This window comes from Myotis myotis, unplaced genomic scaffold (assembly GCF_014108235.1).
Source record: "Myotis myotis isolate mMyoMyo1 unplaced genomic scaffold, mMyoMyo1.p scaffold_m19_p_1, whole genome shotgun sequence".
Lineage (NCBI taxonomy): Eukaryota > Metazoa > Chordata > Mammalia > Chiroptera > Vespertilionidae > Myotis > Myotis myotis.
The window spans coordinates 131401184-131427328 of NW_023416313.1; the positions used below are offsets into that span (position 1 = coordinate 131401184).

A 26145-nucleotide genomic window follows, 5' to 3' on the forward strand; every position below is an offset into this window, starting at 1 on the left:
TTCTCCTGGGATTATATAAAATAAGAAACCCAATGGTGTGTGGTGCAATTTCTTGTAATGGTTCTTTGCCACTTACCAGATGTTTCTGCTGTTGGGAGCAAGTCCTAATTAGATATTTCTTAACTTTTTTCTTTAACTGAGATGAGAAAGAGTGCTAGATATTGGTAATGGTGGCTCGGCAACCTAGTTCTTTAGGCATTTATAATTTTACACACTCATGTCTGACCAAGACATGATAACTACACATTTACAGGAAAACCTAATTACCAACAAAAAAACGATGCAATGGTATGAATGTTTTGCGAAATATCAAGAGGATCAAAGATAACATTTTGAAGGAAACGGGTATTTACTAAATGTCACCTGTATCTCTGTGGGTATCTGTTGGCTTCAGTCTCTTGGCAGGACTTCAGGTCCCCAGTGCTGTAATGTCAGTGCCCTGCCCTTTATCCTGAGGTGCCCCTGACTCTCACTGAACTCAGTCTGACCAGCTCAGGAGGATCCTTTCTCTGAGCCGGGAGCTGTCATATAGCCCACCTCTACTCTCAGAGTAGAAGTTAGACATTTATTTATTTTTTTTAATTAAATCTTTATTATTCAGATTATTACAGTTGTTCCTCTTCCCCCTCCCCCCCCCCATAGCTCCCCTCCACCGGGTTCCCGCCCCACCCTCTGCCCTTACCCTCCCCCACACTGTCCTCATCCATAGTTGTACAATTTTTGTCCAGTCTCTTCCTGCACCCCCCACACTCCTTCCCCTCCCCCCGAGAATAGTCAGTCCACTCCCTTTCTATGCCCCTGATTCTATTATATTCACCAGTTTATTCTGTTCATTAGATTATTTATTCACTTGATTTTTAGATTCACTTGTTGATAGATGTGTATTTGTTGTTCATAATTTTTATCTTTACCATTTTCTTCTTCTTCCTCTTCTTAAAGGATACCTTTCAGCATTTCATATAATACTGGTTTGGTGGTGATGAACTCCTTTAGCTTTTCCTTTTCTGTGAAGCTCTTTATCTGACCTTCAATTCTGAATGATAACTTTGCTGGGTAAAGTAATCTAGGTTGTAGGTTCTTGGCATTCATCACTTTGAATATTTCTTGCCACTCCCTTCTGGCCTGCATAGTTTCTGTTGAGAAATCAGCTGACAGTCGTATGGGTGCTCCCTTGTAGGTAACTGACTGTTTTTCTCTTGCTGCTTTTAAGATTCTCTCTTTGTCTTTTGCTCTTGGCATTTTAATTATGATGTGTCTTGGTGTGGTTCTCTTTGGATTCCTTTTGTTTGGGGTTCTCTGTGCTTCCTGGACTTGTAATTCTATTTCTTTCACCAGGTAGGGGAAGTTTTCTGTCATTATTTCTTCAAATAGGTTTTCAATATCTTGCTCTCTCTCTTCTTCTGGCACCCCCATAATTCGGATGTTGGTATGCTTGAAGTTGTCCCAGAGGCTCCTTACACTATCTTCATATTTTTGGATTCTTTTTTCTTTTTGTTTTCCGGTTGGGTGATTTTTTGCTTCTTTGTGTTTCACATCTTTGACTTGATTCTTGCAATCCTCTAGTCTGCTGTTGGAACTCTGTATAATATTCTTTATTTCGGTCAGTGTATGCTTAATTTCTAGTTGGTCCTTGTTCATAACCTCGAGGGTCTTACTAGATTTCTTGAGGGTCTCACTTATTTTATCGGCGGTTTCTAGAAAATTCTTGAAAAACGTTATAACCGTGGTTTTGACCTCTATATCCAGTAGTTTGCTTTCCTCCATGTCTGTCATTTGTGACCTGTTTCTTTGTCTCCTTATTTTTTATGCTTCCCTGTGTTGATAGAGTGGCTTTCTGTGCTTGGTTTCCTATAGGGCCCAGTGGCTCAGCCTCCCCAATTACCTGAGGTGGACACTTTTGGTGCACCCCTTTGTGGGCTTTGTGTACAGTCTTGTAGTTAAGCCTTGATTGTTGTTGTCACTGGGAGGAATTGACCTCCAGGCCAATTGGCTGTGAGAATCAACTGTGTCTATGGTGGGAGAACTTCTGTGCTGAAGACACCCTTCAGGGGCAAGACTTGCTTCAGTGGGGCTTTGGTGCTCACTGAGTCTGCCCCCTGAGTGTGTCTCTTATGGATCTGAGGAGTTGTAATCTGGATGGTCCCACTCTGACCACTGGGTACACTGGCTCTTGTATCTCTATGGAGGTGCTAATTTAGCCTCTGCCTGAGGCTACCCAGCAGGAGCTATGGAGAGATCTGCAGGTTCCTCTTCCTTGTTTGGGTTTTGGAGGTGCCCAGATGAGGCCCAGCTGTGAAGCAATGCAAGCTGCTGTGGGGCTTTGGGCCTTCTTTTGGATGTTCTGGGTCTCTCTGACCCAGCTGCAGTTTGTTAGGTAATTTTCAGATTGCAAAGGGCCAGGACTTTCATATGCAAAAGTCTCTGCGCACAGCTTGGGTGGGGCGGGGTCTCAGGGAATCAACAGGGCGGAGCAAACAGCTATGGCAGCTCCTCAGTCCTACCTTAATAGGCCCCATGCCTCAGTGTCCCATGGTAATCGCTGCAAGCACCTCTGAGAGAAAGCCACCCTCGAGTTCTGCCCGCTGCCAGACAGTCCAGTTTCTCCCCGTATGAGTCTGGGTCCCCAGAGATTTGTCTGGAACTGGAGCTCAGAGCAGTCGGGAGCTTGAGACTCCGTCCCGATTGAAAAAGACATCTGCGTCCTCAGTTGCCAGCCTTTTCAGCGTGCGCCTCCGTACATCTGCACTTCCGCACCTCTTCTGAGTCTCAGTGTGCTTTTCTCTTTCCTTCTAGTTGTAGAATTTCCACTCAGCCAGCCTTCCTGTGGTTCTGGGTGATGTCCGTTTTGTCTTTTAGTTGTATTTTTCAAGTGGTTGTGCGAGGCAGCAATTTCCAGTGTTTACCTATGCCACCATCTTGGTTTTTTTATTTTATTTTCTAGACATTTCTTTTAAAGGTTGATATATTTTTTAGATCTCCCCTTCATGTGCTCTAACATAGACAAACCAATATTGCATTAAAATTAGAGAAAACTGAGCATTTCTGTACTTTCTATTTGCTTAAAAAAATGCATCCTTGGCAGCAGCGGTCTCTCAGGAGTAAGAAATGGTGCTCTCTGGAACTTCTGGCTCTTTCCTTCCTCTGTAGGGCAAAGGTAATCTTGAAAGATAATCAGAGATACCCCCTGAAAGCATTCGGTCATGCTTGCTTTAACTTCTTGTGAAATTTTCCTTTTTCCTGCTTGGAGTTTTGACCTAAAATTCTCATGTGATCTAATCAGGACTTGAAATATATGTCTTTGTAGGCTTTTCTTTTCTAGGTCTCTTCTCTGTATTTACAGGCGACCTTCCCTTTAGAAAAGGCTATGGCCTATTTTCAATGAAACCTGGGGGACTTCCTCTGGTGGGACCTGGAGGACAGGTTATAGAGTATAAATGTTTGATTTTAGTCTATGACTCTTAATTTTTCTCTCTGTCCTACAGGGGAAGGTGTGGCTAATCGATTTTAATCCATTTGGTGAGGTAACAGATTCACTACTGTTTACCTGGGAAGAACTGATATCTGAACGAAACTTAAAAGGTGATTTTAGTGAAGGAGGTGCTCTGGAGCAGGTAAGATGGTAAAAGTAAAAATGTAAAGGAAATATTTTAATCTTAACATTTGCTAGTTCTCTAGGCACTTGGATAGGCAGTGGCTTGTACCCTTGGGAAGTACAGAATATAACAAACTTACTAATAGATTCTTGCCCATGCAAGTGAGCAAGAAATGGTGTGCACACGTGATTCATTCATTTAACTTCCTTTAAAGAAATAATGGTCATCTGATATATTTTTTTCTGATAATTTTTTTTCTTGGAGCCTTGTGTCCTTGACCCCAAGTTCAAGTGGCCCTCATTACAATGTCTTGTTTCCCTCATCAGCTCCTCTTCCATCAGCCACAGTGGCCATTTCACACATTTCCATGCTCCTCTGAACCTCTGGCTTCCTTTTCTTCTCAGCAGAGATTTCATGTCCTTCAAAGGAAAAGATAATCCATTGGTGGGATCACTCAGTTTCATTGTCAGGAAGCCTCCAACCTTGTCTGCAGCTGTCCTTCTAAGTCTCACCTCCACCTGCCCAACATACCATTCCTTCCCATCTCTCACATACCTTGTGCGGTCATGTATCTTCTTTCCTGTTTTTCCTGTCTCTTTCTCTCTACCAACTCCCACCTCTCAGTAGTTAATCATGTTCAGATATCTCAACTTAAAAAGGCAAAATCTTTAAGCCCATGTCTTCACCTAGCTACTCTCTCCTTTTTTTCTCATCTTCACAGCCAAACTTTCTTGAAACAACAACTTTGGAAAGCTTTGTTCTTCCTATAAAAGTACTACATGCTCATTTTTAAAGAAAATTCTAAAATCACCCATAAAACTACTGCCTTGAGACCCACTGCTTATATTTTAATACTAACATGTCTTTTCCACGTACAAATAAACTTGTTTAAATAAATGAGATTATACTACATATGAACTTATGTATCTCAAGTTTTTCATTTAGTATTATCTTGTGAGTATTTGAGTATTTTATATCTTTTTTAAAACAGTTTTTGCCCTGGCTGGTGTTCTCAGTAGTTAGAGCATTGGCCCACACACTGAAGGGTCTTGGGTTCGATTCCTGGTCCAGGGCACATACCTGGGTTCCAGGTTCGAATCTCTGGTTAGGATGCGTGTGGGAGGCAAGCAAATAATGTGTCTCTCTCACATCATTGTTTCTCTCTCTCTATCCTTGCCCTGACCAGTTTGTCTCAGTGGATAGAGCATCGTCCTGCGTACTGAAAGGTCCCAGGTTCGATTCCGGCCAAGGGCATGTACCTTGGTTGCGGGCACATCCCCAGTAGGAGGTGTGCAAGAGGCAGCTGATCGATGTTTCTCTCTCATCGATGTTTCTAACTCTCTATCCCTCTCTCTTTCTCTCTGTGAAAAATCAATAAGATATATTTAAAAATATATATCCTCAGGTGAGGATTAACAAAAAATAATATAAAAAAATTAAAACAAGATTTGTTGTTTAGCATGGTCATTTAAAAAAAGAGAGAGGGAATTAGAAAGAGGCAAGACTGGAAATCCTACCACCTCCAAATAGCCATTCTTATCACTTGAGTTAATATATTCTCCAGACATTTTTTTTCTATGGATGCACCATACATTTTTACACAGTGGGATCATACTAGTTTCCCTCATGCTGTTACGTAACTTGCTTTTTTGTAACTACTCAGTAATTGTACATCCGGCACAGCCACTTCCTTACATGGTCATCTGTCCTTGCTGCCTGCAGCTTCTCACCGTCTCACCTGTCAATCCCCAGCCCAGTGAGCCTCAGTCCCTGCCACCCACATCGACTGCTCTTGGCAAGGGCTCCCCTGCTTTGTTGCTAATTCCAGTGAACGACCCACTGCCCTTCTCTCACCCAACCACTTGGCACCATTTGAACGTGTTACCCTCTTGTTCTTACAGCATCTCTTCCCTCAGCTTCTGTGGCATGTTCTCCCTTCTGGGTTTCTTCCAGCTCTTCTGGCTGCTGCTTTGCCTTCAGTGTGACCATCTTTCCTTTTGTCCATCTCTGATGTAATTTTTTTCATCATTACTCTGTCCTGGGCCTTCTTTGGGCCTGTTTCTCTAGATCTGACTCAACTAGATGTTTTTTCCCTGTCAAGGCACTTGCCCACGCGTGATGCCTGCCTGTTGACTTGTCTGTGTCCTGCTTTAGACTCCAAGCTTCTGAGCACAAGGGTAGAGTCTCTTGTTCTCCACGTAGCTGAGGGCTTAGCACAGCCGTGGGCAAACTACGGCCCGCGGGCCGGATCCGGCCCGTTTGAAATGAATAAAACTATTGAAAAAAAAGACCGTACCCTTTTATGTAATGATGTTTACTTTGAATTTATATTAGTTCACACAAACACTCCATCCATGCTTTTGTTCCGGCCCTCCGGTCCAGTTTAAGAACCCATTGTGGCCCTCGAGTCAAAAAGTTTGCCCACCCCTGGCTTAGCACAATGCCAGGCACAACTAATGAGTGTTGAGTTAGTGAGAGAAGGAATTTTATTCCTGATGGCATCTTACAGTTGTGGGCTGTTAAATCTGAGTGTCTAGGAGAAGAATGTAAATTATTCAGCACAGGGTTGTTTATAAATATGAGGGATACAGTTATTGAATAGAAACAGTTTGTACAAGATTCAATCTATGATCCAAATAATATGATTGGATCTTTCTTTTTTCTTATTCTATCTCTCTCTCCTTTCTTCCTTCCTTACCTTCCTTCTTTCTTTTTTGCTTAATTTAAACATTATATTGGCAGTTGGGGAAACAGGAACTGCTCCTGCCTTTGCCCAGCTTCACCTCCTGCCTATTTTCCACTCCACAGAAACCTTCCTGTCCTTCTGTTTCTTGAAGCTCCAAGCCCTGCCTCTCTGCATTGGTTGTTCCACTGCCTTCAGAGCCGTGCTCTGCTCCCAGACCTCCCAGGCTGTTTCTGTCATACTTTCCAGCTCTCAGACATCCCCTCTTTAGCAAGGTCTTCCCTAGCAGACTCCCTGGTTCTCTGTGATAGCAGCCCGTGGTTTTGTTTTTATAACACATTGTACTATCTGAAATAACCTTGTTAGTTTATTTGTTTGCTTGCTGATTGGCTGTCTACCTGTCTTGTTTATCAGTTTATCTTCCAGACCTAGAAAAAGGTCCAGTACAAAGTAGGTGTTTCATAAATATCTGTCAGATGATTGGTCTGTCTGTCAAAACTGTGGCCTGCTTTCTAGGTCTTGTTCCATTCAAGCTTCTGGCCTGTCTCCCTGTGCTGGACACATCCATCCCTCAGCTAGATGTCCATCACCATGGAGTCCAAACCCAAGGCCTTCTGTCTCTGAAGTCCTTTTCTGCACAAGGCAACATGTAAATATTATCTGCAGGCCGTAAGCAGGTACAGCTGACTCTTGAACAACATGAGTTTCCACTGCGTGCGTCCACTTACACTTGGGTATTTTTCCAGTTGACCCATGCAGTTCAAACCACATTGCTCGAGGGTCAGCTCTGCGGTTGGGATCTGCACATGCTGAGGCCGACTGTAGTTACATGAAGATTTTCAAGTGCTCAGGAGGCCGGTGCCGCCACCCTCCTTGTTGTCAAGGGCCAACTGTACATGAAAGAATGTAAAGACGTGTTCAGTATGATACTTGGATTTGCATGTTGCTTGCAGTTTTACATAGGTAATGAGACAGATACATAAATAAGTTAGATGACATAAAAGAAGTACAAAGGTGCTAGGAATTCAAAGCATTTGCTTGCCCTTACTATTAACTTTATTCTCTAAGGCCATGGTCGGCAAACTGTGGCTCACGAGCCACATGCAGCTCTTTGGCCCCTTGAGTGTGGCTCTTCCACAAAATACCACGTGCGGGCATGTGCGATTGAAACTTTGTGGCCCATGCGTAGAAGTTGGTGTTCTGTGGAAAAGCCCCACTCAAGGGGCCAAAGAGCCACATGTGGCTCGCGAGCCGCAGTTTGCCGACCACTGCTCTAAGGCAATGCTTCCTAACTGCACCTGAAGAAAGTGATAATATTTATAAAGCATTCTGGTTTGTATGAGATTGCTCGAGGCCAGTGATAAGTAGCCTGCGGCCTGTTACCCATTGGGAACTAAAGAGATACATACCTGTTTGTATCACACTCGGGCTGCACACGGGTAGCACTTAGGGATCAGCCTCGCTCTCCAGGACACTGTTTGCAGATACCCATGTTTATGTCATATTGAATATGTAAAAATGTTTTACAGACTTGGTGCCTTCTTTTACTTCAGAATCTTATTTCTCCCTTGCCCAGTACAAAAAAGAACATGAAGTTGAGATTGTTGTGATAGAACCTTTTTCAGTTTGGAGAAGAGACTTAAAATTTCTCACAGACTTTCCCCACCCCCCACCCCACCTTTTTTTTTTTTTGGTAAAGGATTCTCCAGCTTTCCGTTGTACAAACAGTGAAGCTACAGTCCAGCCAAGTCCCTATCTAAGTTACCGACTGCCCAAGGACTTTGTAGACCTCTCTACTGGAGAAGATGCTCACAAACTCATCGATTTCCTTAAGCTGGTAAGGTCTATGTGTACTTAGCATCTTTGTTTTCAAATTGGCTTTTTAATATTTCATTTTAGTCTTATTCTACTTAGACTTTTTAAAAAAATATTTTTATTGATTTCAGAGAGGAAGAGAGAGGGAGAGAAATATAGAAACATCAGTGATGGGAGAGAATCATTGATTGGCTGCCTACTAATGCCCCCTACTGGGGATTGAGCCCATAACCTGAGCATGTGCCCTGACCCCAGGAATCAAAATGTGACCTCCTGTTCATAGGTTAACGCTCAACCACTGAGCTACACCGGACAGGCTCTACCTAAACTTTTATTTTACTTTAGAAGCAGAATTACTTCTGTCATTTTAAAGTGATCATGTAATATGAACTGAAGGAATAACTTATTTAATAATGAGAATGACAAAAATGTTTTTATGATGTGCATGCTTTTTGCATAGTTTTCACAGTACTTCTAATTTTAAAGAAAGTATGTCTCCTAGCGGTGACAGGACTAAGAGAAGATCAGAGCTGTGCTGTGGTGACTCAGGAAGAAAGGGAATATGTGTATGTGTGTGTTTCTGGGTGGGAATGTTTGTACCTGTAGAAGAGAGTGTAGAAGATATTCAAAGGCCTGAGGGTAATATACCCTGGAGCCAAGTGATAAACTAGTTGAGTAAGTAAGTTCAGGCATGTTTTTCCATGAGAATTTGCCAAGGCCTCTAGAAAATGAAACTTGCTGACAGAACAAGTGACTCTAGGTGAACAAATATGCCAGTTAGAATGTGCTATTTTAATGTAGTCTTGTTTTCCTTTGTCAGAAAAGAAATCAGCAAGAGGATGACTGAGTAGAGTGGTGGAGTTCAAGACCAAGTTAAGGAGGAAACCACCGCTCCTTCAGGAACTGTTCATGGTTCACAGCTTCCTAGTAACCCAGTTGGATGTGGGTGGGGTGGGCAACGTCGAAATCAATCGCTTTTTATATTCATGTATATTAAACTGGGGAAAAAAACAGGGACTTTGCTACTTGTAAAAATAACATAATAAATAGAACTTAAATATAGGAAACCATACTGTTCTGATGATAACATAATTTCTGTGAAACCTTTCTCTTTTGGCTCAGTCTATTTAGATGTATCTATGTTTCTTATGCTATTTTTATACCTATCAGGTAGATGGGAAATTTTATATTTGTTATAGAAGTGGATTCTTTCCTAATCATTCCTTTTCCATTAAAAAAATAGAACCTCATATTACTATAGAAAATACTTTTCCTACTCAGAGGATTTTCATATAATCTTTCTGTCAGTTTAGCTTCAATTTGGGTATAACTAAAAGAATGTAGACATCTCAAACTAAAATAACCTTGAAATTTTCAATATATTACAGCCATCTTAATATATCCTATGTCAGTAAAACTATCACAGATTTGATTAGAATTTGGCACTTAAAAAAAATACTGGAATGGTTGGGGGGTAGATTCACTTTTTAGGCCACCATTGTAATTCTTCAGTGGCTTGATTGATGAGGATGATCATGGTGTCATCCTATTGCCTGGGCACTGACTACATGCAAGACACTGCTGTGTGCTCTTAGAGTTATTTTACAGAAGTTTGAAGAGACAGTTGTTACCATTGCCCGGGGTATCTATTTAACATGGTATCAAATGATATTTCACTATTTGGAGGAATGTTTCTTAGCACAGGAGACACATATGAGAGCTGTCTAAGGAAGATGTGGAGAGATGTTGGTACAGTTAAGTCAGCTTATGTATAATGCTGCAACAGATCCTTCTTTTTTGCACTGTCTTAAAATTCTGTAGCTTTCTGTGTGGTTTCTCAGTTACAATTCCTTGATATTCATGTTTTAAATACAAAGATCAAGTTGTGATCGTTGTACTCAGTGTATCAAATGCCATTTCTGAGGTCTAATTTTTGCATGAATTTTCTTAGAGAAATTGAGTTCAACTCTCACTTTACATTTAAAATGTGATTTTTATTCATTGTTTATTAAATTTAGTGGCCCAGTGCACGAATTCATGCACATTGAAAGGAAATTAATTAGAAGAAATATTTTAATATCACTATTCGCCCTTTATATCAGAAATGTCAACCAAATTCACGATCGATAATGACAGATTGCAACACATGTGTGCGATTTGCACTAGCAAGAGCTTTATATATATCACACATGTGCAAGTCAACTTAGCCTTTTATATATAGAGAGAGATAAACTTGCTTAATTAGACCTGCTTTCTGATGTAGCTAAACTTTTTCCAGCCCAGTGAAGCATCCCAACTTCTCTTTCAGGTAATTGTTAGCAACATAGCAGTAAATATCAACACGAAGCAGATTATTATTGTAGATCGCGCAGGGAGAACAAAGGGTAAAATATTGAACTGCAGCAGTGTTTGATTATATTCTGCGCAATGAGAAAACCTGAAGTCATTTTCAAGGTCCACCATTTCTTACTTCTTTTCAGTTGAGTCAAGTTTCTAAGCTTTCTAAATCTCCGTTTTTCAGCTAATGAAAAGCAAATAGGATTCCACTAGGTCTCCTATCTACTTACTCCAGGACTCCTGTGAGGATCAAATGAGATGAGGCATGGGAAAACACTTCACAGACATTTGGTTAAAGTATGAAATGTTTCCACCTGGCTATAAAGCAAGTCATGTTCCTGGGCTAAAAAAACTCCAAGGAGGCTTGTCAGTAGGGAGAAGAAGCTAGGCGTTGCTTCGTAATGTCATCCAGTGCCCACAGCCACCATTTCCGGGCTGGGCTGGGCAGTGGGCCACATCTTGTGCAGTGGGGGCTCAGCTGTGATTTGGTGGGATGTTGCTCCGGGGTGATGGCAGGGCCTGTGTCCCACTTGGGGGAAGCCAAGTGTTGCTTTGTGGGCACCAGTTCCACAGTGCCATTTATTGTTAAATGGCCTGTCACTAGGGAGAGGAAGCCGGGCATTGCTATGAGACGTCATTACCCAGCTCCCACAGCCACTATTTCTGGGCTGGGCTGTGGGCCGCATTTTGGTCCATGGGGTCTCGGCAGCATTGGCTGCAGTTTGGTGGGGTGTTGCTCTAGGGTGGTGGTGGAGTCTGTGTCCCACTTGGGGGAAGCCAACTGTTGCTTTGTTGGCGCCAGGTCTGCAGTGCCCTTTCTCTGTAAGTGGCCAGTGCATGTCACGGCAGCTCCTGCATTGAGTGTCTGCCTCCTAGTGGTCAGTGCGTGTCATAGCGATTGGTCGGACACAGCATATTATCCTTTTATATATATAGATTTTAGTATATTATCTTGATGTTAATATTAAATATAGGATAACATATAAGAAAATATTCTCTTAAATTCAAATACCATTTATGCCTGTCTAAAGATTACTTTTGAATTATTCTTTTATTTTATGGCATTACCTGTTTCTTTGAAGTACCTCAGGTTTGTGCTTGCTTCTTTTGCCTGGTTCTGAAATCCTGTCTTCTGAAGAAAAGACTTTGCATCTGGTGATTTGGGCAGGTTGGGATAAACATGTTTCCTTTGTCCTGCAGGCAGTGGCATGTAACATGGGCCTCTAGTACAGTGGACTTTGCCCAAAAGTTCTGCTTTAAAAAGTCTCACTTTGATTTTTTCTTTTCTGGGTTCATAATTTTTTCTGTCTACTCAGCTATTTCTTCTTTTGATAATTGAAGATTGTGACTGAAAAAACAAACAGAAATCTTATATGACTGAGTTTTTTGAACTTAAGTTTTTTTTCTTACCTATAAAATTGGAGAGTAATAATCATTAGTATATGGATCTATTAAACGAGATAACTATGTAAAGCTTTTCATATGGTGCATCATACTTAATGAGCCCCTAACAATGGTATCTATTGTTATCATTTTGCTCGGCAGGCCTCTGTGTATTTATTAAAGGCAAAGTCTTCTTAACAGAATCAAGAAAACTTTGAGTGGAAAGGGACTTGAGAGATCACTCAGCCCAGTGTCTTTCCCTTTTTTTCTCCCTCCCATCATCCCTCCCTTGCTTTCTTCTTTCCTTTCTTCTTCCTTTAAAAGCAAAAATTTTTATTGATTTCAGAGAGGAAGGGAGAGGGAGAGAGATGGAAACATCAATGATAGAGAATCATTGATCGGCTATCTCCTGCACACACCCCCCACCTGGGATTGAGCTGCAACCTGGGCATGTGCCCTGACTGGGAATTGAACCATGACCTCCTGGTTGATAGGTTGACACTCAACCATTGAGCCACACTGGTTTGGCCCTTTTTTTTCTTTCTTTTTTTTAACGCAGGGGAAAACGGTGGTCCTGAGGAGTTGCAACTTGTTCAAAAACCTTAATTGCAGCAGAACAAGGACCACAAAAGAACTTCTAGTCTAATGTCTTCCTCTAAGGGATTTGCAGCCTAATATTTTTTTATAGCTGTTTCAACTAGGACATAATATAATTTTCAAAAAAGAATTGTTTTTTAAATAAAAGTAAGTATAAATTAATCTCACACATTTACATATTGAGTAACTAAATAAAAGAGATATTTAATACAGAGAAATTAAATGAAAAATAACTGTGTCTTTGAAAGGTTTAATTTCATTTTTATATTAATCAGGCTGATCTTGAGAGGTGACATAGCCACTTTTAGACTTTTTTAAAAAAATATAAGCAGTTAAACAGCAAAACACTTGACATGAAGGTTAAACTATCTAGGACTCATTTCTTTTAGAGTAATTTGTCCCTAGTTAAAGATAGATTGTCCCACAAGTAACAGCTACATACAAAAAGTTATTAAAACTGTCCTTGATTTCACAATGATAATGAAAAAGATTAAAATTCTCCAAACAAGGTATGCAAGGATTTTTATGGTTTTTGTTGTTGTTGTTAAACAGTGAGAGCAAAATAACTTACTGGAATCCTATATAATAGAAGAAAACATGCAAATTAACCATCCCTCCACTACACACAAGCCACGCCCACAAGCCAATCAGGAGCGAGTATGCAAATTAACGCAACTAAGATGGTGGCGGCCATGGAGCTGGAGTGAGCAGGAGGCTTGGGTTGCCCCCGGCTGCAGGAAGCCAAGCTTCCCGCCTGCCCTGGCCGGCCCTCGGCTCCATTCAAGGCTACAAAGTTTCAATTGTAGAAGATAAATATATCCCAGAAAAAAAGGAAAAAGAAAAAAAAGAGGCTGGGAGCTTGGATCACCAGGGGGCGTGGCCAGCCTGAAAATGGCCATCAGCCCCTCACCCAGGCTGGCCAGGCACCCCAGCGGGACCCCCACCCTGATCCAGGACACCCTTCAGGGCAAACCAGCTGGCCCCCACCCATGCACCAGGCCTCTATCCTGTATAATAAAAGGGTAATATGAAAATTGACCCTGACAGCAGAAAGACTGGGAATGACTGGTCACTATGACACACACTGACCACCAGGGGGCAGACGCTCAATGCAGGAGCTGCCCCCTGGTGGTCAGTTGCCGGGGTCCAACCCCAGCGGGTCCAGGGGTCCCCAAAGGTGTGGACGGAGTCGGCGAAGAAGGAAGGACATGGAGACAGTGTTCAGTTGATCAGCAACCTAGCCAGGATCTCCAGCCAAGTTCTGGTCTGGATCTCCAGAGAGGTTCTGCTTAGGATCTCCAGCCAGGTTCTGTGTCCATGTTCTCTTGCTAGGTTCTCCAGGTTCTCCAGCCAGGTTCTGTAGCCATGTTCCCTCACTAGGTTCTCCAGCCAGGTTCAGTCACCAGGTTCTAGTCAGGTTCTCTTGCCAATTTCTGTAGTCAGGTTCAGTCCAGGATCTTTTGCCATGTTCTCCCCAGCAAAGTTCTTCTGTCTCTAGAGAACGTTCTGTGTAGGTTCTGTGCCTCCTGGTTCTGTCTTCTAAGTTCTGTCTTCTAAGTTCTGTCTTATTACATCTGTATTTATACCAGTTGATTCAATCCTATCAATCTCTATTACAAAGGTTAGGGTGTTTCTTATCTCCATTCCAGGGAGTAAAGATTATGTAGCTTAAGCATGATTGTTCATAGTTAAAGTGATTAATTACCCGCCTGGCACTTAGTTGAGGGGTTTTATTCCCTCCCTAACTTCAGGGGAAAATCCCTACCTGGGGAAACAACCTTTCTCAGAGAGGAGACCTTGGTTAAAACACATAGTGCCAAGAAGGTGAGCAAACATATTAAGAACACTATGCCATATATGCCAGGTCCCTTGAAACAGCAAGGATGGACCGGCTCCCAGCAGTCAGTGCACTCCCACAGGGGGAGCTCTGCTTAGCCACAAGCCAGGCTGACGGCTGCCAGCACAGCGGTGGTGGCGGGAGCCTCTCTCGCCTCCTCAGCAGCACTAAGGATGTCTGACTGCAGCTTAGGCCTGCTCCCCGCTGGCAAGTGGACATCCCCCGAGGGCTCCCGGGCTGCCAGAGGGATGTCTGCCAGCAGGTGGACATATCTTGAGGAGTCCCAGACTGCAAGAGGGCACTGAGGGATCCTCCTGAGTGCACAAATTTTTGTGCACCAGGCCTCTAGTCTATATATACAAAAGCCTAATATGCAAAGTGTCCCTTTGGGAGTTCAACTGAACGGGAGTTTGATCACTTGCTATGACGGGCACTTACCACCAGAGGGTGGTGTGGAACGAAGGAAGGCCCCGGCCGGCAGCTGGGGAAGGTGGCCCCAGCCAGTAGCTGGCAGCCACTAGGGACCCTACCTATGCACCATTTTCATGCACTGGGACTCTAGTATAAAGATAAGAGCTGAATAAGCACGCCACACTTATGGAGAAGGGATTATTTCACAGAACCATTGTTTTCCCCCACCATATCTTCATTTGATATTGATCAAAACATACCATTTAGTATTTTTTTTTAAACAAATCTTGTCCGACTGTCCAGTTGTGTGTTTCACTGATTCGCTGCTCATCAAATCAGAATCCGACCATTGCAATGAAATAGTTAAGATATCTAGGAATAAACTTAATCAAGGAGGTAAAAGACTTGTACTCAGAAAACTACAGGACAATGAAAAAAGAGATAGAGGAAGATAGAAACAAGTGAAAGAATATAACGTGTTCATGAATTAGTAGAATTAACGTCATTAAAATGTCCATACTACCCAAAGCAATGTAATTCCTATTAAAATACCAACAGCATATTTCACAGATCTAGAACCAATACTCCAAAAGTTTATGTAGAACAAAAAAGACCCTGAATATCTGCAGCAATCTTGAGAAAGATGAACAAAGTTGGAGGGATTACAATACCAGATATCAAGTTATACTACAAAGCCACCATAATTAAAACAGCCTGGTACTGTCACAAGAACAGGCATAGAGATTAATGGAACAGAACAAAGACCCCAGAAATCGACCCAAGTCATTACGCTCAATTACTATTTGACAAAGAAGGCAAGAACATACAATGGAGTCAAGACAGTCTCTTCAGTAAAAGGTGTTGGGAAAATTGGACAGATACATGGGAAAAAAATGAAACTAGACCACCAACTTACACCATACATCAGAATAAACTCTGAAAAGAACATCCGAAGGACGGAAGATGGCGGCGATATAGGCAGACGCGTCCCAGGTCGTGTCCCGGAGCAAATGAAGTGAGCAGGTGAAACTAATAACACCCACACCGAATTGGCGAAATTGCTCAGCTGGTGAGACGGTTTGCAGCCGGGAAGAGCAGAACTCCCCTGGAAAGGTAAAAAAAAACAGGGATTTGGGCAGGAAAGTTTGCCAGACCTCTGAGCCCAGAGAGTCGGAGGGAGACCGCGTGGCAGACAGCCGCGTCCCTTGGGACAGGCACAGCCCCTGACGGGGGAAAGGAAAACTTTGGGATTTCTGGCGCTGCCAGGGGAATTGAGAGCTGGGTTCTGTGATCACAGAGGACTGAGCCTAAAGGGGGCAGCCTGAAGAGCTGACCAGACCATGCAGTCCCGGTAAGAGAAGAAGCTTACAGAAACCAAGCCTTTCCCGTTACTGCGGCCGGCATTTGTTTGTTTGTTTGTTTTCACTGAATCCTGTTCATGGGACATTTCGGATACAGACACTCACCTGTGCTGAAGAGAGGGAGAGTGTGCGGAGGAGTGGAATCTGGGGAGAGACTGAGGAGAGAAGGGGGGCCGGGAGAGGTGGCAGCGAATTGAGTGCTGAGACACCCCTGAGCCCAGGACTGGGGCAGCCATTCTCTCCAGAGAGTGAGACTCCTTCCCCCAGCCCCCTGGCAAGGAGCACAGCCACACCCAGATTCCACCCTGAAGGAGATCAAGGATTAAAATAACCTGATCAGTCCCTGGGAGTTAACAGGGTCTGGCCTATAGAGGGATTTTCAATCCCAGCAACAACACAGCGCCAGTAACTAACTATTACGCAGCCAGCTCTGGGCAGTGAACTTCCACTGGACAGAGAGGCCCTATAGCCTCAGAGGCCAACCCCAGAACACTGCCACCCAGAGGCTGACCCACAAACTGACTCTTTGCTAAACACAAAATAAGGCAGTCTGGGAAACAAATGCGGCCTGCTTTAAAATAAGGACTGTGGTTTACAACACAGAGGAACAGTGTATCGCAGGGAAACTCAACACTCTCCTGAATACCTGGCAGGTCTAAGGCGAGCCACACTGAAGAATAGAAGAACCGAAGGACCTTCACTACTGCAATTTTTTTTTCTTTTTTCACCTTTTAACTAAGAAACCATTTTTTTTTCTTTTTTTTTTCTTCTTATTTTTTTCTCTTTTTTTTTCTTCTTTTTCCATCACCTGATTTTACCCTTTTAATTACTACCTTATTATTTTTAACCAGTATTATTACTGCTACCATTTTACCATTTTTTAAAGTGCCATTTTATTTTCTCTTTATTTTATTTTGGGATTAGTGTTCTCCATTCTATTTTCATCATTATATTATTGGTTGTTTCTAGTTTGCATTCATCTCCAGGGAGCTGTTGCTGGAATTTGTTGGGATTAGTGGCTGTTCTATAGGAGTATTCTCCTCATATAAAAAGTCTCTTCCCCTCTTCCACTTCATTCTCTCTTTTCGCTCTTTTTTTTTTCTTTCTTTTCTTTTCTTTTCTTTTCTTTTCTTTTCTTTTCCCGATTTTATTTTCCCCCCTTCCTTTTTCCCAATTTCATTTTTGCACTCCTTTTTTTGGTCCCTACTTTTCTTTTTTCTCTTTTATCTTTTTCTCTTCCTTCTTCCTTATCCCCTAATTCTCTTAATTCGGGTGGTCACCTTTATTTGGGGTTATTAATATCGTGAATATATTTGTGTATAGTGCCTGGTACGTGGTGCCTTGTTGTGTTGTATTTTGTGCCTTTAAATCAACGCAGCAGATCCAAGCAACAGCAACCTCCTGAGCACCACACCCTCTGCTGAGGAACAGCAGCTGTACGTGAAATCTCACCCCACTAGCCAGAAGAGCCACCACAGCTGTGAACAGCACCTACCAGAGGAGTTGCTGCCAACTGAAGAGCAGCTGCTACCGCAACCGCCCGAAGAGCAACCACAGACCAAGGAGTCACTGCCACCAAGGGAGCAACCACTGAACGACTCAACGTCTAGATATGTCAGTGAGATCAAACATGGGTAGATAAAGAAACCCCCAAAGGAAAGAGAAGGAGGACTCTCCAGAAAAGCAGCTAAGTAATACAGAGGCATGCAACATGACAGAAAAAGAATTCAGAATAAGGGTCCTACATAAAAGGAGATCAAGAAGGCCACTTCATAATACTAAAGGGAGCAGTCCAACAAGAAGAAATAACTCTGGTAAATATATATGCACCCAATATAGGAGCACCCAAATACGTAAGAAATCTTCTGGAGAAGATCAAGGGAGAGATTGACAGCAATACAATCATAGTAGGGGATCTTAACACCCCATTATCTCCACTGGACAAATCCTCTAAACAGAAACTCAGCAAAGAAACATCAATCCTAAATGACTCACTAGATCAGATGGAATTAATTGACATCTTCAGAACATTTCACCCCAAAGGCACAGAATATACATTCTCCTCGGGTGCACATTTGTCATCTTCAAAGATAGACCATATATTGGGTCACAGACAAAGTCTCTTCAAATTCAAGAAAATTGAAATCATATCAAGTATCTTCTCAGACCACAAAGGCATAAAACTGGAAATCAACTACAACAAAAACAATCCAAAAAAATCAAACACATGGAGACTAAATAGCATGCTATTAAACAACGACTGGGTCACCAGTGAGATCAAAGAAGAAATAAAAAACATCATGGCAACAAATGACAATGAAAACACAACAATCCAAAACCTATGGGACACAGCAAAAGCAGTCTTGAGAGGGAAGTTCATAGCTCTACAAGCCTACTGCAAGAAACAAGAAACAATGAGAATAAATGACCTAACTCTACAACTCGAAGAATTAGAAAGAGAGCAACAAAAAAAGCCCACTGTTAGCAGAAGGAAGGAAATAACAAAGATCAGAGCGGAGATAAATGACATAGAGACCAAAAAAACAATACAAAAGATCAACAAAACCAAGAGCTGGTTCTTTGAAAGGATAAACAAGATTGATACACCTCTAGCCAGGCTCACCAAGAAACAAAGAGAGAGGACCCAAATAAACAAAATCAGAAATGAAAGAGGAGAAATAACAACAGACCCCATAGAAATACAAAGGATTGTTAGAAAATACTATGAACAACTCTACTCCAACACACTAGACAACCTGGAGGAAATGGACATATTCCTAGATAAATACAACCTTCCAAAACTTAACCGGGAAGAATCTAAAAATCTCAATAGGCCAATAACTATGGAGGAAATCGAAGCAGTAATCAAAAAGCTTCCAGCAAACAAAAGCCCGGGGCCAGATGGCTTCACAGGGGAGTTTTACCAAACATTCAAGGAAGACCTAAAACCTATCCTCCTCAGACTATGTCAAAAGATCCAAGAGGAAGGAGCACTTCCCAGCTCATTCTATGAAGCCAACATCACCCTAATCCCAAAACCAGATAAAGACAATACAATGAAAGAGAATTATAGGCCAATATCCCTCATGAACATAGATGCCAAAATCCTCAACAAAATCATAGCAAATCGGATCCAGCAGTACATCAAAAAGATCATACACCATGACCAAGTAGGATTTATCCCAGGGATGCAAGGATGGTACAATATCCGCAAATCAATAAATGTGATACATCACATAAACAAATTGAGAGAGAAAAACCACATAGTCATATCAATTGATGCGGAAAAAGCATTTGACAAAATCCAACACCCTTTCTTGATAAAAACTCTCAGCAAGATAGGAATTGAGGGATCATACCTCAACATAATAAAAGCCATATATGACAAACCCACAGCCAACATCATAATCAATGGGCAAAAACTAAAACCATTCCCCCTAAAAACAGGAACAAGACAGGGATGCCCCCTCTCACCACTCCTGTTCAACATAGTACTGGAAGTACTAGCCATTGCGATCAGACACGAAGAAGAAATAAAAGGCATCCAGATTGGAAAAGAAGAAGTAAAACTGTCCTTATTTGCAGATGACATGATACTGTACATACAGAACCCTAAAGACTCCATCAAAAAATTATTAGACTTAATAAATGAATTCGGCAATGTAGCAGGATACAAAATTAATGCTAAGAAATCCATGGCATTTCTTTACACCAATAGTGAACTTACAGAAAGTGAAACTACAGAAGCAATCCCATTTACCATTGCACCAAAAAAATTAAAATACCTAGGAATAAACTTAACTAAGGAGGTAAAAGACTTCTATGCTGAAAACTACAGGACACTGAAAAAAGAGATAGAGGAAGACATAAACAGATGGAAGAATATACCGTGTTCATGGATTGGTAGAATCAACATCATCAAAATGTCCATACTACCCAAAGCAATTTATAGATTCAATGCAATCCCCATTAAATTACCAACAGCATATTTCACAGATCTAGAACGAACGTTCCAAAAATTCATCTGGAATAAAAAAAGACCCCGAATAGCTGCAGCAATCCTGAGAAAGAACAAAGTAGGTGGGATCTCAATACCAGATATCAAACTGTATTACAAAGCTACTGTTCTTAAAACAGCTTGGTACTGGCACAAGAACAGACATATAGATCAATGGAATAGAATAGAGACCCCAGAAATCAACCCAAACCACTATGCCCAATTCATATTCGACAAAGGAGGCAAGAGCATACAATGGAGTCAAGACAGTCTTTTCAATAAATGGTGTTGGGAAAATTGGGCAGATACATGCAAAAGGATGAAACTAGATCACCAACTCACACCATACACAAAAATAAACTCAAAATGGATAAAAGACTTAAATGTAAGACGGGAATCCATAAAAATACCAGAGGAATCCACAGGCAGCGAAATTGCAAACATATGCTGAAGAAATTTCTTCTCTGATAATGCTCCTAGGGCAATGGAAACTAAAGAGAAAATAAACAAATGGGACTACATCAAAATAAAAAGCTTTTGCACAGCAAAGGAAACCATCAACAAAACAACAAGAAGACCCACTAGATGGGAGAACATATTTGCCAATGATACCACCGATAAGGGTTTAATTTCCAACATTTACAGGGATCTCATGAAACTTAACAAAAGGAAGATAAACGATCCAATAAAAAAATGGGCAACGGACCTAGATAGACACTTTTCGAAAGAGGACATACAGAAGGCCGAAAGACATATGAAAACCTGCTCAAAGTCACTAATTATACGAGAGATGCAAATCAAAACGACAATGCGTTATCATCTCACACCTGTCAGAATGGCTATCATCAACAAATCAACAAACAACAAGTGTTGGAGAGGATGTGGAGAAAAAGGAACCCTTCTGCACTGCTGGTGGGAATGCAGACTGGTGCAGCCACTGTGGAGAACAGTATGGAGCTACCTCAGAAGACTAAAAATGGAACTCCCATTTGACCCAGCGATCCCACTACTAGGAATATATCCCAAGAAACCAGAAACGCCAATCAGAAAGGATATATGCACCCCTATGTTCATAGCAGCACAATTCACCATAGCTAAGATTGGAAACAGCCTAAGTGCCCATCAGCAGATGAGTGGATTTGAAAACTTTGGTACATATACACAATGGAATACTATGCTGCGGTAAAAAAAAAGGAACTCTTGCCGTTTGCAACAGCGTGGATGGAACTGGAGAGCATTATGCTAAGTGAAATAAGCCAGTCAGAGAAAGATAAATACCACATGATCTCACTCATTTGTGGATTATAGAGAACAACATAGACTGATGAAAAGGGACAGACCCAAAGACTGAGAAACAGCAATCAGGCTATCAATCCCCAGAAGGAAAGTAGGGGAGGGCGGGGGTAAGGGGAAGAGATCAACCGAAGGACTTGTATACATGTATATAAGCCAAACCAACGGACATGGACAATAGGGGGATGGGAGCATGAGTTTGTGTGTGTGGGGGAGGTTGGGGGTTAATGGGGGGGGAATGAGGACACATTTGTAATACCTTAGCTAATAATAATAATAATAATAATAATAAAAGAATTATTTAGTGCTTACATAAAAAAAAAAAAAAAACAATAAGGGTCCTAAAGTGCATAAACCGGATGGAGGAAAAAATCGACAACCTCTGCAAGAAGCAAGAAGAAACAGATGAAAAAATCGATAACATATGGAAGAAGCTAGAAGAAACAGATGAAAAAATCAACAACTTAAGTAAGTCCCAAGAAGAAATGAAGAGTGATATAGCTGCAATGAAAAACTCCATTGAAAGTATCAACAGTAGACTAGGAGAAGCGGAGGACCGAATTAGTGAATTAGAAGACAAGGAAGCAAAACACACCCAAAATGTACTGCAACTGGAGAAAAAAATTAAAAGACAGGAGGAGAGCCTAAGGGAGCTTTGGGACAACATGAAACGAAACAACATACGAATAATAGGGGTACCAGAACAACAGAAGGATGAACAAGGATTAGAAAACCTATTAGAAGAAATAATATCAGAAAACTTCCCTGAGGTGGGGAAGAAAAAAGTCACACAAGCACAGAGAGTCCCAAACAAGGTGAACCCGAAAAGACCCACACCAAGACACATCATAATTACCATGGCAAATGTTCAGGACAAAGAGAGAATCTTACAGGCTGCAAGAGAGAGACGGAAAGTTACATACAAGGGATCTCCCATTAGATTATCAAATGATTTCTCAACAGAAACACATCAGGCCAGAAAAGAATGGACGGAAATTTACAAAGTGATGCAAAGCAAAGGACTGAATCCAAGAATACTCTATCCAGCAAGGCTATCATTCAAACTTGAAGGGGAAATAAGAAGCTTCACAGACAAAAAAAGGCTAAGGGAGTTTATCACCACCAAGCCATCAATGCAAGGAATGCTAAAGGGACTGGTATAAAAAAGAAGAAATAAAAAGCTCAGAAAGAAAACAGCCACACAAAAAAAGAAATGGCTACAAACAAGTACCTTTCAATAATAACTTTAAACGTAAACGGACTAAATTCTACAACCAAAAGACAATGAGTGGCTGAATGGATAAAAAAACATCACCATACATCTGCTGTCTACAAGAAACCCACCTCATTAGAAGGGACTCACACAGACTGAAAGTGAAAGGATGGAAAAATATCTTTCAGGCAAATGGAAAGGAAAAGAAAGCTGGGGTTGCAATACTTATATCGGACAAAATAGACCTCAAAGTGAAGGCTATAACAAGAGATAAGGAAGGCCACTTCATAATACTAAAGGGATCAATACAACAAGAAGATATAACCCTGGTAAACATATATGCACCCAATGCAGGAGCACCCAAATTCATAAAAAAAACTCCTGGAAGATATCAAAGGAGAGATCGACAACAATACAATCATAGTAGGGGACTTTAATACACCACTGACAGCACTGGATAAGTCCTCTAGACAAACAATCAGCAAAGATACAGCAATCCTAAATGACTCACTAGATCAGATGGACTGCCGGGGTCCAACCCCAGGAGGTCCAGGGGTCCCCAAAGGTGTGGACGGAGTCGGCGAAGAAGGAAGGACATGGAGACAGTGTTCAGTTGATCAGCAGCCTAGCCAGGATCTCCAGCCAGGATCTCCAGCCAAGTTCTGGTCTGGATCTCCAGAGAGGTTCTGCTTCAGGATCTCCAGCCAAGTTCTGAGTCCATGTTCTCTTGCTAGGTTCTCCAGGTTCTCCAGTCAGGTTCTGTAGCCATGTTCCCTCGCTAGGTTCTCCAGCCAGGTTCAGTCACCAGGTTCTCCAGCCAGGTTCAGTTACCAGGTTCTAGTCAGGTTCTCTTGCCAATTTCTGTAGTCAGGTTCAGTCCAGGATCTTTTGCCATGTTCTCTCGCTAGGTTCTGTCTCTAGGTTCTGAGGCCAGTTTCTGTCCAGGATCTTTTGCCATGTTCTCTCCAGCGAAGTTCTTCTGTCTCTAGAGAACGTTCTGTGTAGGTTCTGTGCCTAGGTTCTGTTTCTCTTGGTTCTGTCTTCTGAGTTCTGTGTACTAAGTTCTGTGTTCTAAGTTCTGTGTTTTGCTGTCTTGTTACATCTGTATTTATACCAGTTGATTCAATCCTATCAATCTGTATTACAAAGGTTAGGGCGTTTCTTATCGCCATTCCAGGGAGTAAAGATTATGTAGCTTAAGCATGATTGTTCATAGTTAAAGTGATTAATTACCCGCCTGGCACTTAGTTGAGGGGTTTTATTCCCTCCCTAACTTCAGGGGAAAATCCCTACCTGGGGAAACAACCTTTCTCAGAGAGGAGACCTTGGTTAAAACACATAGTGCCAAGAAGGTGAGCAAACATATTAAGAACCGTATGCCATATATGCCAGGTCCCTTGAAACAGCAAGGATGGACCGGCTCTCGGCAAATTCCCCCTTTTTTATTTTTTAAAAGCAGGCATTAAAAAGAAAAATCCCAAATGCTCTCTTGTATCCATTTTAAGAGTAGGATTGGCGCTTTCCACTATTACCTGAGTCCTGATCTATCACCCCAGGGAGAACTTGCCAATCCTGAACTTTCCCGGGGTGGAAAGGCTGCAGTGGGGTTAAGGATAAGGCTCCTTGGGCCTACCTCCTCCCATGCCTTTACATTTACCTTTCCGGCACCTTTCCTTCCTCAGAAAAGCATGGACATACTTCTTGTATAAAACATTCTGTCTGACTGGGAGTGACCTTAATTCCTCTGCTAGCAAGCATATGTGTTAAAAGATCAATACAGAGTCTTATTTCTTTAGACTCAGTATGGCACATTTTCTTAATCTAAAGATCAATACAGAGTCTTCTTTCTTTGGACTCAGTATGGCACATCTTCTCAATCTAAGTTCTGTACAATCCACCTTCTTACCCTACTTATCCTCTATAGGGGGGTCTGAAGTACCCTGGTGGAGTCCTATCCGTCCCGAATGTGGGGGTTCTCACTGGGGAGGGCTTACCTAGGGAAATCCTGTTTCAGGGGTTCCCAAAGGGGTGGACGGAGTCGGCGAAGACTATTCACCCTCTTCCTACGGTGGAGTCCTATCCATCCTGAGAGTGGGGCTTACCTAGGGGTCCCTGTTTGGGCGCCAGATGCCGGGGTCCAACCCCAGCAGGTCCAGGGGTTCCCAAAGGCGTAGACGGAGTCGGCGAAGAAGGAAGGACACAGAGACAGTGTTCAGTTGATTAGCAGCCTAGCCAGGATCTCCAGCCAGGATCTCCAGCGAAGTTCTGGTCTGGATCTCCAGCGAAGTTCTGGTTTGGATCTCCAGCCAGGTTCTGTGTCCATGTTCTCTTGCTAGGTTCTCCAGGTTCTCCAGCCAGGTTCTGTAGCCATGTTCCTTCGCTAGGTTCTCCAGCCAGGTTCTGTCCAGGCTCTCCAGCCAGGTTCAGTCACCAGGTTCTAGTCAGGTTCTCTTGCCAATTTCTGTAGTCAGGTTCAGTCCAGGATCTTTTGCCATGTTCTCTCCAGCGAAGTTCTTCTGTCTCTAGGCTCTGTGTAGGTTCTGTCTTCTAAGTTCTGTGTGTAGGTTCTGTGTTCTAAGTTCTGTGTTTTGCTGTCTTGTTACATCTGTATTTATACCAGTTGATTCAATCCTATCAATCTGTATTACAAAGGTTAGGGCGTTTCTTATCGCCATTCCAGGGAGTAAAGATTATGTAGCTTAAGCATGATTGTTCATAGTTAAAGTGATTAATTACCCGCCTGGCACTTAGTTGAGGGGTTTTATTCCCTCCCTAACTTCAGGGGAAAATCCCTACCTGGGGAAACAACCTTTCTCAGAGAGGAGACCTTGGTTAAAACACATAGTGCCAAGAAGGTGAGCAAACATATTAAGAACCGTATGCCATATATGCCAGGTCCCTTGAAACAGCAAGGATGGACCGGCTCTCGGCAAATTCCCCCTTTTTTATTTTTTAAAAGCAGGCATTAAAAAGAAAAATCCCAAATGCTCTCTTGTATCCATTTTAAGAGTAGGATTGGCGCTTTCCACTATTACCTGAGTCCTGATCTATCACCCCAGGGAGAACTTGCCAATCCTGAACTTTCCCGGGGTGGAAAGGCTGCAGTGGGGTTAAGGATAAGGCTCCTTGGGCCTACCTCCTCCCATGCCTTTACATTTACCTTTCCGGCACCTTTCCTTCCTCAGAAAAGCATGGACATACTTCTTGTATAAAACATTCTGTCTGACTGGGAGTGACCTTAATTCCTCTGCTAGCAAGCATATGTGTTAAAAGATCAATACAGAGTCTTATTTCTTTAGACTCAGTATGGCACATTTTCTTAATCTAAAGATCAATACAGAGTCTTCTTTCTTTGGACTCAGTATGGCACATCTTCTCAATCTAAGTTCTGTACAATCCACCTTCTTACCCTACTTATCCTCTATAGGGGGGTCTGAAGTACCCTGGTGGAGTCCTATCCGTCCCGAATGTGGGGGTTCTCACTGGGGAGGGCTTACCTAGGGAAATCCTGTTTCAGGGGTTCCCAAAGGGGTGGACGGAGTCGGCGAAGACTATTCACCCTCTTCCTACGGTGGAGTCCTATCCATCCTGAGAGTGGGGCTTACCTAGGGGTCCCTGTTTGGGC

The 26145-nt window shown here is 42.2% G+C and overlaps 1 protein-coding gene across 5 annotated transcripts in view; it reads left to right on the top strand.

The window, feature by feature from the left end:
• Nucleotides 1–9161, top strand: part of CDC123 (cell division cycle 123) — a 74983-nt gene extending 65822 nt beyond the window's left edge. For 4 of the 5 annotated variants that reach the window (XM_036352418.1, XM_036352433.1, XM_036352425.1 and 1 more), the window contains 3 exons: nt 3483–3611; nt 7976–8113; nt 8912–9161. In XM_036352418.1, the coding sequence (XP_036208311.1) occupies nt 3483–3611; nt 7976–8113; nt 8912–8938 (294 nt within the window). In that variant the 3' untranslated portion in view covers nt 8939–9161. The remainder of the gene's footprint in view (nt 1–3482; nt 3612–7975; nt 8114–8911) is intronic. The other variant, XR_004974384.1, reaches the window with a different exon arrangement.
• The last annotated feature ends 16984 nt before the right edge of the window (nt 9162–26145 follow it).